The sequence below is a fragment of the Poecilia formosa genome, unplaced genomic scaffold (assembly GCF_000485575.1).
Source record: "Poecilia formosa unplaced genomic scaffold, Poecilia_formosa-5.1.2 Scaffold15, whole genome shotgun sequence".
Classification (NCBI taxonomy): Eukaryota; Metazoa; Chordata; class Actinopteri; order Cyprinodontiformes; family Poeciliidae; genus Poecilia; species Poecilia formosa.
Window position 1 is genome coordinate 2,667,399 of NW_006799954.1, and position 13,003 is coordinate 2,680,401.

At 40.6% G+C, this 13,003-nt stretch overlaps 1 protein-coding gene across 1 annotated transcript; it reads right to left on the bottom strand.

Annotated features, from left to right (window-relative positions):
• Nucleotides 1-1,028: 1,028 nt before the first annotated feature.
• Nucleotides 1,029-12,029, bottom strand: LOC103134106 (stonin-1). The gene is made up of 4 exons (XM_007546214.2): nt 11,858-12,029; nt 5,540-7,445; nt 3,006-3,208; nt 1,029-2,304 (listed from the first exon to the last, which is right to left on the bottom strand). Exons 2-4 carry the CDS (start codon nt 7,377-7,379, stop codon nt 2,239-2,241), a joined length of 2,109 nt encoding a protein of 702 aa, XP_007546276.1. The 5' UTR covers nt 7,380-7,445; nt 11,858-12,029; the 3' UTR covers nt 1,029-2,238.
• Nucleotides 12,030-13,003: the final 974 nt, after the last annotated feature.

Consider the following 13,003-nt stretch of genomic DNA (forward strand, 5'->3'; position numbering starts at 1 on the left):
CCTAGACTTTAGACTCACTTTTCAGCAGAACAGCCTGAAGCATACAACCAGAGTTATAACAGAAAGGATCAGATGATAAAAATATATATATATATATATATATATATATGTGTGTGTGTGTGTGTGTGTTTGAATGAAATAGTCAAAGCTGAGGCCTCAGTACCATCGGGAATGTGTGAAAACTTTTCTACACTTCAGTTTATAAATGCTCTCATTCAGATTTCAATCAGCTTGAGTTATTTTTGCAAAGATAATTTTCTACCTAAAGCAAAAAAAAAAAACAGAAATGAGTGTCTGGCTGAGCAAAGCAAACAGAATCACGCCTTGAAGGGTTTGCTGTTGTACCAGCAGCAACATGTGTTTAAACAAAGTACAGTATTAACTCTGAGGCTGATGGCACATCAACACCACTCCTCAGTCCTCTCTGTATTCACATGAAAACACCATAAACATGTTGAAGTTTCTGATTGCGACTTGACAACACGTCAGAAAGCATAATCTTTGTAGAGGCTGTAAACAATGAACACGTAAAATAACCAGAATACATCGTTTTGGGACGTACTTCTTCACAAAGGGAAGAACTGGATGAGTTCCTGCAAGTCGAAGCTTCTGCCAGGAGTGAGTCATGAAAACAAGAGCCAAAACGAAAGCTGACGCTCGCTTTATAAAACCAGAGTAATCTGGTGAAACAATGGCAATCCGTGTGCAGCTCTCTCTCTCTCGCTCTCTAATCGGGCCAATCCAGCGTGTTCAGCTCCGGCTCTGATGTTTTCTCTGCTGGCCATTTACCTTTACACCACGGAAGCACTTCAGAAAATCATTACCAGAGCACTGCATGTAATCTATTGAGGAGCACAGTGTCAGTACTGGATGTCTCATCCCGCTATCAAAGGTACAATCACTGAGAGTCAGAAGCACATCTCATTATATCAGCTTTTTGTTTTGGTTTTTTTTCTGCGTAGATTTAAACTCCAGAATTTGTCCCGAGTTTAATGGGTGTAAAAGAACAAAATAACTACTCAGAGTCGTTAAGGTTTAATTCAGTTTTTATTCTTGATGCACATAATAACCAGCGTAAGCCAGGTACCTCACATAGAAAAATTAAAAAATAAAAAAAATTCCCCTCACCATTTTTAATTATTTTATTCAGACCTTTTTTTCCCAGCCAAGAGGTAAAAAAGACCTCGTAATAAAGATTTGATTTGCTTAAATAAAATTACAGTCGTCCATAAAGCAGCCTTCGTTTAGAGTCAGGGGTCAGTTCTGTATTGATGATGACAAAATGCTGGTAAGTATGGAAGGCTAAAACTGCCACAATCAGACAATATTCCCACAATTTTAATGAAATTGTTAATTTTATTGTATTAGTATGTAAAAAAAATTACTAAATACACATCATGAAATGTTAGTTTAATGTATTTATGTTATATAATTTTTTGACTTCATTCCTATGCAGCAGCCCACAACGAAACATCAATAGCAGCTTTTATAACACACACTGAACAGGACAGATAAGGCTGCTAATGAAATAATACAATAATTTATTCTTTATTACACTGCCCTTACACTTTCTAAACCGTATTTATTTATATATATAAAAAATATTTAACTCATATTTGTGGTTGAATTGTGGCAATTTTATGCCTTGTCAATAATGAGGCTCATAGTGTCACACAGTAAAGTTAAGACATGAGTTTATACATTCATTATTACCAACAACGCTTCAAATACTTTTCTTTTCATGTAACCCATCAATAATAGAAGACATTTTAGTCCAAATTTAAAGGAATGATTCTTAGATCTGTTTGACAGAATTGTAAGAAACGGCCTGACCCCCAACTAGGATGATGAAAATAAATGATGATTTTAGCTGATTATTGGATAAATTCTGTTTAGCATGACTTCTTTGAGACTGTGAGTCATTCTGGAGAGCAGTGCAGAGAGGATGCGAATGCAAGATTTTATATACACACAGTAGTATAGTAATATAATTAATAAATCTATTGTAAAATCTATGTAAAGTGCTAGGCAAGAAGAATGTTAAGTTGTTGTTTTAAGCCTAGAGACATTCGGTCTCAGGGTTAAGGATGCAGAATTTCATGAGAAATGCAACCAGTCACTGGAGAATTATCTGAATCTGACAAAAAACCTCAAAGCCTCTCAGTACCCTTACGTTTTTGATCCTCATTAGGAAGATTTTGGGAAGAATGTTGAGCAAAAGAAATGCTGTTTTGGAAATTACTGCGTCATACAACCAGATTGCCTCTGTGAGTCTGTTTCAATCCATTTCTTCTCCACTTCCACCTTAAAAAAAAAAAGAGACAAAAATACACAATTAGAGAAACCAATATAGAGTTTGAGCTACGGTGGAAATAAAAAGTCTACAAATCCCTTTTAAAATCCCAAGTTTGTACAATGAGAAAAATAAGACCCTTCATACAATCTGTACAAATTAAATTTGAAAATTACATTTTGCAGGGGAAAAAATACAAAATCTAAAGCTAAAATAATGTGGCTGCACAAATTTCTTATATCTTGAGATGTGACTGTCAGCATTAACCACATAACTCTGTTACCATTTAAAGTGCATCGGATTAATCCTAAATAAAAGTTAAGCTTGTTTTTTTTTCCTGACATCTGGCGTCTCAGTGTCAAAATGTATCAGTCAGGAGATGGGCACAAAATAATTTACAAGCCATTAAATTCACCATAGAGCAAAGTAAAGTCACTCATTATCAAGTAAAGAAAATAGGATGCAGCAGTGACATTAGCAACAACAAATAGGAAGAAAAAAATCACATTATTTGTGTTTCTATTTTGCATTTTTTCCTCCTAAAAGTTTTTGGTTTATTTTTCAGTCGAGCAATTCAGGTCAGGGGTCACGATGTGGGTCAAAAAGGCTCTGAAGTAATTTATTTTGGTTCCATCTCTTAGCATGAGTGCACAGACTTCAATCCAGCTTGCGTCATGTTTGCTGTGTGAAGTTTCCTGAGGACCCGTCTCACCTGACAGTGATAGCGCGTCCAGCTGGTCACGTGTTTCTGGGGCTGAATGTCGTTCACAGTGCCGAGGGACTTGACCCTGGTCTGCGACACGACCGCGCCCGAGATTTCACATTCCATGGAGACAAAGGGGTACCAGTCACTGGGGATCTCCTGATCGGATCCCAGCTCCAGCTTACAGGAGAATGAATGGGGATGATCCACTGCTGCAAAAAGGGGTTGGGGGGAACAAAACAATGTGCTCTTGTAGTTAACAATGGTACAGCAGCAGAAAAATATGCAATGCCGAGGAAGCCAAAAGTACTGAGGGGCTCATCAAAAATGGATGAGCAAGGGTGAAGAATGCAGCTGCCCTGAGGTGCAAAGAGAGACAATAAAGCTGAAACCTACAGAGATTTTGTTGCCGAGTTTTGATTTTGTAGAGCTAACCTGCCAGTTCTGATTTTATCAGACTCTTAATTTTTTCTTATCAAATATTAAAAAAAGCCAGAATACTTCTACCTTTGGAGGAAAACCAGAGTTAACAACAAAATGCATTCTTAGTAAAATAAAACCACTTTCTCACAGACAGCCCAAAGCCGTCTCTCCTTACATCACAGATAATCTACAAATACAACCAAATCCTCCAGGTTTGCAACAGATGTGTCTGTAGATAAAACATGACTAAAAATTATTTCAAGCTACCTTTTGAAGACAAGCTGTGCTTCACTGAATTTGGAGCTGCAATTTGTGCCACAAGAAGTTCAGTGACTGATATGAGATCTATTCTAAATAAATAAAAGCTGAGTTTAAAAATTAAGGGGAGAACAGAGTAGATGCAAGACGACTCTTCTTCCTGCTGGTCCACAGGCGCCCAGCTTAGTCATTAGTCTTTGTTTGTAGAGGAATTAGATTTTTATCTTAAAAAGTGACATTTTTGAACGGATGGTAACGCATCCTAACTCAGTATGATCTTTGACAGATACCTCAAAAGCATGAGGCAAAACGCAGTCAGACTTTCGTTTATTTTCTGAACTTTCTGCAGCCGCTTGAAGAAATACTCAGCATGCCTCTGAAAATGGAGCTTCTCTGAGCTTTTGTGCTTTCTCTTCAAAACCGTCATTCATACTGAAAATAGCTAAATTAGTCTTCTTCCCTCATTAACTGTGAGGCGTGTTGTTGTCTGCGTGACCTGAGAGCGAATAAATCTCTGATCAAGAAAACTAGAAGAAAAAAAAAAATCTGATTTTTGCAACCAATAACTGATCAGAATCTGGTTTCTGTGTCCATTTCTAAAATATTTCTGTCAGCTGTTGTTCTTTGTGAAACATTTTCATGTTTTCTGATTTTTTTGTCTGTATCCACCTTTGCTGCAGGTTTGATTTATCACTCATATTGACTACTTTTACTTCCAAAAAACAAGCATTTTCCTGTAATTTAATGAGTGGTCTTGAGCCCATTTCCTAAGGCTTTCCGGAGTGTCTAAATGATTTTGATTGCTCAACATTTAAAAATACAACTACATCCACTACATCAAAAATATTTTACACCTTAATTACATCCTGTTTGGATTACTTCCAGTTCTTTTCCATTCTGTCTACAAAATATTCAAAATGCTGCTGTTCACCTTCGAATGGTAAGAAAAATAGTAACAGCTGTTCTGGCCTTGCTGCACTGGCCTCCTGTCATTTTAAGGATCCAGTTTAATATTTTTTTTTTTTGGTTCTTAAGATTTCAAACAATATGACACCAACTTATTTCTCTGAACATTTAAGGCGTTCCGACGTTCGATCATTTAACATTCCAGGTTAAAATACAAGAGTTTTTTCTCCCTTTTAATTGTAATTGCGTAGCTCTTTTATCAGATTTACTATATTTCTGCAAAATTATACTGTATTTTAATGACCTCGAATCAGCTGGTAGTATAGTATGGATACCAGAGCAGACAGCCTGACTACCTGGTATTATACAATTAATAAATATTAGCCCTTCCTTTTTCTGTCAAAAATAAAATGTTCACATATTTAGTCTCTTCTTTGCCCTCTGTTATTAGGAGAACCTTCAGATAGACCTTTGTGTTTTTCTTTCACAGCAAAATACTCCCATTAAAGTAAAACAACATCGTTCTGGCTGCACAGGAATAACTTTCATATCAGCAGAAGTAAAAGTCTCATAACGAGATTTTAGGGATTTTGGAGACTTTTCTGCCATCTGTTGCATGCAGTTTGAGTAAATTTGGTTAGATGGTAGATCTGGGTATGCTAGCTGTTGTTTTTAAGACTTGATTGTCCTCCGTTAGCATTTCTACTTAGCTGATTTTAAATTCCTCACGAGTCTTAGATTCTTTTATCGGATGTCCTAAATTTGTTTTTACATGAACGTACGTTATATTTTTTAGTACCAGCAGCAACAGCTTGCTTTTGTTTTGAAATATCAAGTTGTACTTTTCTGGTTTATGTTTTTTGTGGAAATATTCTCAAGCTGAAGCATTTCTTAAAGTTGCCGGTATGAGAATCTAAAACCAGTTCATTTCAATCAATCTCTTCTTGAAGTGTTACCTGTATTCTTGGCAGGCAGCCTATCGATCCTCCACACGATGGCTGAATAAACATTCTCGTACTTGACGGATCCGATGGACACCTGCATGACGGGCTGCGAGTCCGCGGCTCTGACCGAGCCCAGGCAGGCGTTTCTGTTCATCCGGGCCTTCAGCGACCTTTGCCGCAACAAGGCCACTGTCTGCGTCACCTTGACCCAGTCGCCTGGAACCGGGACGCGGATCACTACATTCTCGCACAGCGGTTGGGAGGTGTCGGACGTCCTGAGGGAGGAGAGGAAGGTGGCGGACATGTTGAGGAAGGCCTGCAGCTCCACGTAGGCTCCTTGGACCGTGACCACGGCTTTGATCGAAAAGGGAATCTCGGTGCAGCCCAGGACCGCCGTTTTGTACCGCATCAGCTCCACCCGGCACGCATCCGGAGGGGAGAACTTGATGAGCCGGGACATCTGAAACTCAGTCTCGTTCACACATTGGTGAAAATGTCGGTCGGTGATCTCCATCCAGAGGTCGCTGTCTTCCTCGTACCCGTAGCTGGAGTTGGAATGCAGCAAGCCGAGATCGTTCAGGGCGAGGAAACAGTCGCCCTGTGCGTTCAGGAAGGCCAGACAGTGGATCTGGGTGAAAGCTGCCCTCTCCATGACCGTCCCTGACTTATCCAGCTGTATCCAGATGTGGTCAGTGACCTGCAGCGACAGCTCCTGCTCCTCGTACTGCCGCCTCTGCTGATGCGGCACGCTCAGCTTGAAGATCTCCTCCTCCATGGAGACAACCAGATCCTCCATGTCCTCGTGCGCTGTGGAGCCGAACTTCAGCAGCTGCTCCACCTCTGCCTCGTGACTCACCTCCAGCTTCGGGTGGAAGCGCTTCTTCTCGGTGTAGGAGAAGAGCTCCACCTTGACGGTGAGGACCTTCCTGGGCTCGCTGTAGCTCTCCACCTTCAGCTCCGACGGCCTGCACTGGGGGAGGAGCTGGAACTCTTTGTACGGTTTTTCCAGGCCTTTCTCGTAGAACATCTGCAGCACGCCTCCGGGGAGCAGGCGGAGATAGATGGGCCCCCACTGTCGGGATGACATGCGGTTCTTTTTTTCAGGAATCCTGAGCATGACAGGCCAGCCGTCCCTCTTCTGACTACGAAAAAGACCCCTGGGGACAAACTGTACCGAACCATCGCCTATCACCTCATTTCTTCCCTCTGGTATGTCCGTATGTCCCTCATTTCCTACTTGTAGGTCTTCCAATTTATTGCAGACAAAGGAGAAAGGGTTCTGGGGTTGGTCGCGGGGAGGAGGCGTGCTGCCATCTTTGGTCCGAATAAAGAATCGCGGTAGGCTGTTGTCTGTGTCTGAGTCTGAGGAGGAGCTGCTTATATCCACGCTCCGTCTGGAATCGTCCCAGAAGGGGTTGAAGTGTCCAGAGTTTCCCCTGAAAGCTGGGAAAGGGCTCGGCCCATCCGCAGGTTGACTCGGAGTCTCTGGTGCCGGTGAGGGCACGGAGACGCCCGATGGGCTGGAAAAACTCCGGAGGAAGGCATTTTTTTCGCACGATGGGAAGTGAAACGAGCTGGTGCTGGTGGAGACTCTGGTCACAGGAGTACTCAAGGCGCTGCTGCAGGGTCTGAAAGACTTCCCACTGGAGCCTAACTGGCTTTGAGGAGATTCCAGCGAACCGCTGAAGCTCCAGGAAGTGTCTTTGATTGGAGGAAGCACCAACTTCAGACCATTGGGACGTGGTACTGATGCTTTGATAAGAGCGGGTGACTGCAGGGGCTTCTGAGGCGATGAGACCGGCGTGACTTCGTCGTCAAAGGTGACCCAGTTGGAATGGTTGGTGGAGCACATGGCTGGACACTTCAAAGGACAACGGCTCCTGGATCACAGGTCCTGCGATTCAAAGTCTTTTTCCATCTGTCAAAGGAACAAAACCAGGAGTCAGAAAGAAATATCAAACAAGGATTTACAGTTGCTAAAGATAAAAATTAAACAGGATTTTAAACACAAGCTCCAATTATCACAGAGAAAACACGACCCTGAGGACATTAACTGAGCATTTTTCCAGACGGTAAATTCCTAAAATAAAACTCATGCCTGTCACTTCATCAGCTTGATCTGAAGATTATCTTTCAACCTTGAAGATAAGAGGCTGGAGCTGCAGTGAGAAAAGATACCCATGAATTTGTAGTCAACTTAAATGTATTGTATTTGATTGACCTGATATGATTTAGAATTGTAATACAATTTATTTTATTTTATACCTCAGATAAAGTAAGTTGGTAAAATCTGCGTAACTTTTTCTGATTTTTTTTCACGCTACAACCACAAAACTTTATGTTTTATTCAGATAAAACACAGTTCCGGTGTTTAATATTCTTTGCGAAATTAAAGTTTATCGGTTTTTGAGATCCATATGTCACTTGAAAATCATCTCAAGACAACATTTTAATTTATTGCATTAATTATTGAAACAATTTATTGTCCAGCAACATTTGTTCCCTACTGATCTAAACCAGGAATGTCCAACTCCTGTCCTGAAGAGTCCCTGTCATGTATATTTTAGATCTTGACAACCAGAGCTGGACATCTCTGATCTCTCCGATCAACTCTTTCAAAAGGAACCGTCACTTATTTTTCTGTCTGCATTTTGGTTAGAATCTCAAAAAAAAAAAAAAAAAACCTTTAGATTCAAAGGTTTGAAAGAACTGCACATTGTGCACTTTCAACTTCCTGAGATCCGGTTAAAAAAATAGGATGGTCTAAATATTTTATGGTGAACTTGCTCCAAAATGCATTTGAGAGAAGTTGGCCGTTGCAGCAAAGATCCAGCCACATTAAAGGGCCTGATTGGCCCATAATGTGATGCAGCAGCTGGTAAAGCAAGAAACTAGAGAAACATAACGCCTGTTTAATGTCTCTGCCACCGCTGTAGGATGAACGTCATAGATGTGGGACATATTTCCAAAAAAAAAATTAATTTGACAGCAGATAGAGATTAAACATGCTGCAATCCTCATACAGTCTTGCAGTTAATTTTGCTGCAAATCAATCATCATCTGTCCTTTGATGTGCTGGCAGCTCTGCTCTCAGAAACATCAGGCTCAAAGGCCACAGAGAGAAGCCACTTATGAACTGCTGAGGCTCCATCTCCCAATAAAGAAAAGCGAGCTGAAAGCCTCAATTACAGCCTCCCTCCTCCCTCCAAGATCACAGCCACCACTTGCAAGTTGGAGACATCCGATGGAAAGTTCCCCTCGGTATTAATAAACTCGGGTCTTGTGTTGGATCCACTTCGGGAAGAGCGGATTGACAGCCACTCAGTCAAACACAGAAGAACATCTTCCTAATGGGATGATGTTTGGAAATCATACGCACGCATCCGCAACTTCGCCCGTCCTCTCCGACTTACAGAAGGCAGTCAGCTTTGATTCAAAGAGAAGGATGTGTGCTTTCAGGAGGGGGGAGTTCACTGACAGGCTTATTTCCAGTTTTCTTCCTGGGCTCTCTCGCAGGCGGCACAGAAATGAGACGCTACTAAATCTACAGAGGACAAAAGAACACATTCCACTCATTCCTCTGGGACCAGCGGCTTTGCACACAGGAAGTACCCGCCTGCTCCACTTGTGTGAACAACAAATATTACCCATAATGTCACTTTATCTCATTCTGATGCGTCTGGTTATTAACCCGAGTCAAACTCAAGCGGACATGCAGAAAGAGAGACTCTGCAGTTTAACACAGGCACAACATAATACAAGAACAGAGATGTTTTGTTTGGACGTTTTCGCACTTTGAACTTCTTAATTTAAAAAAAAAGAAAAAAGAAAAAAATGTGCAAATGAATCAAAAACACGTCAGCAAGCAGCCAAGTTTTCACAGTGGAGCTGTCCCCTCCGGGGAACGGAGGTGAAATGTTCTGACCGTGACAGAAACCAGTACTTATCGTCATTTAGCCACAAACGATGACTGAGCTGAAACAGCTCCAGAGTAAAACTGCTGAGCTGAGAGAAAAGAAAAAAAGAAAAAAAAAGATGAGCATGCAGATGCTTCCTGATGACACGAGGCAGGTTCCTGTTGGATCCTCTGCATGTTTCCTGCTCATCGAGTGAGCCTGTGGTTTTCCTGGGATGACATGAAAATAAAGGACATGGCATACCCTCAAGTTTAATTTAAAGCGAAACGATTTCTGTTGCGACGAACAATGACGATGTAATCCAGGGCAGTGGCTGAAAATGAGATGACCCATCTCCAAGGGCATCACTATCACCAGCTTAGAAAACAGAAGAGAAAAGGAAAGAAAAGGAAAGAGAAGAAAAGAAAAGAAAAGAAAGGAAAGAGAGAGCTGCCTTCAAGCAAAACAAAACTAATAGGGAGTCTGGGTCATGCAGTTGCTTTTTTCCGCTCATACACTTAATAAAGTTTTTACTGTTGCACCCGTAGAGTTTGTTTGAGACTCAGTTTGACTGGGAGAAATAAAAGAGGATATATAGATTAAATATGTGAGTGTGTGCAGTTTTCTCCCAGGCAATTAGGGAAGGCTAATGAGGAAAAAAAGAACAGTTAAAGTTAAAGTTGGACTGTCACTTGTGGAAATAATACAAGATTATTTTCAGGAGAAGTAAAACAGTCTTTGGGCAAGGATTCTGCTTGTATAAGCAGCTACATTGTGAATTTATTAAGAGGAAATGTAGATTTTACAAAAAAAAAAGAAGAAGCTGTTTAAAGGGCAAATATCATCATAGTTTAGCACCAGAACCATCCTAAAAAAATCTGAATTTTAAAACAATAAATTAGAACCTGTCTAAACGGCTTGATCTTAGAAACAGAGAGAGACAAAAAGAGTGGTTTTAAGTCCCCTGAAATGTTTCCACTAGCTTAACTATTGGAAACATTTTTTGCTCTAGAATGAAAAAACTGAGAACTTGGTTTCAAATAGCAGAACATGTTTAAAGCTGCAGTATGTAACTTTTATAAACAATATGTTTTCTTTCCATGTTTCTTAAAACTGACACTATAGCTCACAGTGTGACTGACTAAGTCACTAACTGCTAAGTTCTTCCTCTTGGCTCTGATTGGTTGTTTCTGACTGGCACGGTGAATGAATTTCTGCAGATGGCAGTAGAGCCACAGGTAATCTGTCTCACATTATTCTGTAAACACATATTGACAGTTCTAACAAATGCATAAAAAAACATATTGTTTGTAAAAAAAAATTACATGCTGCAGCTTTAAGAGACATCGATAATAATGTTTCTGCCACAGCTATTAGCAGTGAAACAGCAGCCAAACCAGCGGCCATATTGGATTGTGACCTCAGGATTGCTGCACTATCATCAATTTTCCTTTTGGGATTCTCATTTTAGGAGACTTGTTGTGGTTTTCCCGACTTGAAACTGAAAAATTGACTTCCGAGTACAAAAAGGTGTGAACTTCCGAACTGCCCAAGTTCGGAACTCCATACCTGATGTCGCCACTCTTCGACTGCTTTCGGCTAATGTCGGGATGCCCGTCTTTTATCTTTCACGCTATTTCCCCACCATTCTCGACTTCATGCACAGAAACTATTATGACTCAACAACTACACGCAAGAACACAATGAAAAGTAAACAAAAAAAACAAACTGTATCCCTTTTATTAGAATAGACTTTCACAACGAATTATAGTGGTCTTAAAGTGCAAAAATACAGCAACCCCCTCAGAAGGTACTTCTAAAATAATTTGTTGAATTACTTCCTTTTATGAGTTTCGTTATGCCAGCCACATTTACACAGATTTAGCTGCTGAAACCAAAAGTGAACAAAGTCTCTTTCATTTTGTTTATTTTTTAACGTTCTCAGCTGAACTTACGCATTAGAAAAGCCACAATAAAATGCCATTCCTTTTCGTAAATTAACTGGATCTCCATCTCGTTTCGCATCTTGATGCACTGTTTGCACCATTGTTGCACGCAGAGGGGGGGGTCAGTAAATCCCAGACAAACACACTAGTTACCGGGTGAACTATTTAATTTCTCCCACAGCAGCTGGTAGAGAATCAAAACAGAACGAGGATGCTGTCATCCACAACAGAGGCCCCTGTAACCCGGACACAGAGGCCCAGTTCGGGTCCCAGTTTAGTTTTACTGTTGTGACAAACACACTCAGAGTTGTTGCGTTTACAACTTTTAAAGCTGTATCACTGCATGCAACACTTACTCACAGTTGAACCAAAACGGACTAAACACCGAGGTCACAAACAGTCCGAAACTGTTGCCCCTGTCCCTGATTTTTTTTTTTTTTTTTTTGGCAAAACATTTCTGGATGCAAAAGAAATCCATGAATACTCACAAAGTCCCGCCGAGCTGTTCTGCTTTAATTCAGGTCATGACCGCCGCTTGATGGACACGTCTGAACTCCGCTGTCGGCAGTCTTTTACTCAAAATGGCAGAGTGTAAATCCAGGGAGTTTTCACAGCGTAGCGCTTCCCCTCCCGAGTTTACAGACTGTCCTCCAACGGGACAGAGCGGTGGTGTGTTCAAGGCTGTCGGATTTTTGGAAACCGGTCACACTGCGCGTAGAAACGTAGCAAGCGGAGAATACAGCAGACTTTGCGACTAAATGACAGCAGACGAGATTTTGGTTAGACTATTTTTGGTTTGGGTTTTGCTATATTTTTATCTCTGGTCTTTATGAGTCTCTGTCTCCACTTATACTTTTGGTGCGTCACGCTAGTGAGGATGATACAGCGGGTGTCTGCATGTAGTTTCCCTCGAAAAAGGTATTCACAACCCTGAACTTTTTCATTTTCTGTCCCTTTACAACCACAAACTTTAGTATATTTCATTAAAATGCTTGCCATAAAGCCTAAATAGCACATAATCTCTAAGTTAACAATTTAACAATTACAAGAGGGGGAAAAAAATGGCATTCACTCCAATACACATAAACCTTCAGAAACCTCTTTATTGGCGATACTGAAGCTGAATCTTTTAACCATCACGTGAAACTATAAGAAAACTTAAACTGAATTTCATCCACATTCTGAAACATGGTGGTGGCAGTCACATGTTGCAGGGTTGTTTGACAGTGACAGGGTAATCTGATGATAGCTGACAGTAGGATGGATGGATGGAGCTATATATATGCCAAAACAGGAAGAAAATCTCTTAGGACTTGGAACTGGGGTGGAGATTCAGGTTCAAGCAGAACAAACCCTAAACATACACCCAGGGCTATGATTAAATAATTTAAATCAAAGAATAATGCATGCCATTATTCTTTGATTGTGTAGTCAAAGTTCAAACCTGCACCAGCTGAGAAACTTGAAAAATACTATTGGCAGATTTGAGTCATGCAGGTTGAATACCATTTTAGTTTTTATTTTCTGATTTGCAGAAACATTTGAAACCATATATAATTATTATATGCTACTGCTGTTTTCTCTCAACTCCCAAAAAATGTTAACCAAAAAGCAAAGTTCAAGAATACACTAAT

Bases quoted from the DNA above. Each gene is read 5' to 3' on its own strand.
- LOC103134106 (XM_007546214.2), bottom strand. From the start codon at position 7,379: ATGTGCTCCACCAACCATTCCAACTGGGTCACCTTTGACGACGAAGTC. The intron at 3,209-5,539 runs GTAACACTTCAA...CCCTTTTTGCAG, and splicing joins GCTGCCTGCCAAGAATACAG to CAGTGGATCATCCCCATTCA. The intron at 2,305-3,005 runs GTGAGACGGGTC...TTTTTTTTTAAG, and splicing joins GGACGCGCTATCACTGTCAG to GTGGAAGTGGAGAAGAAATG.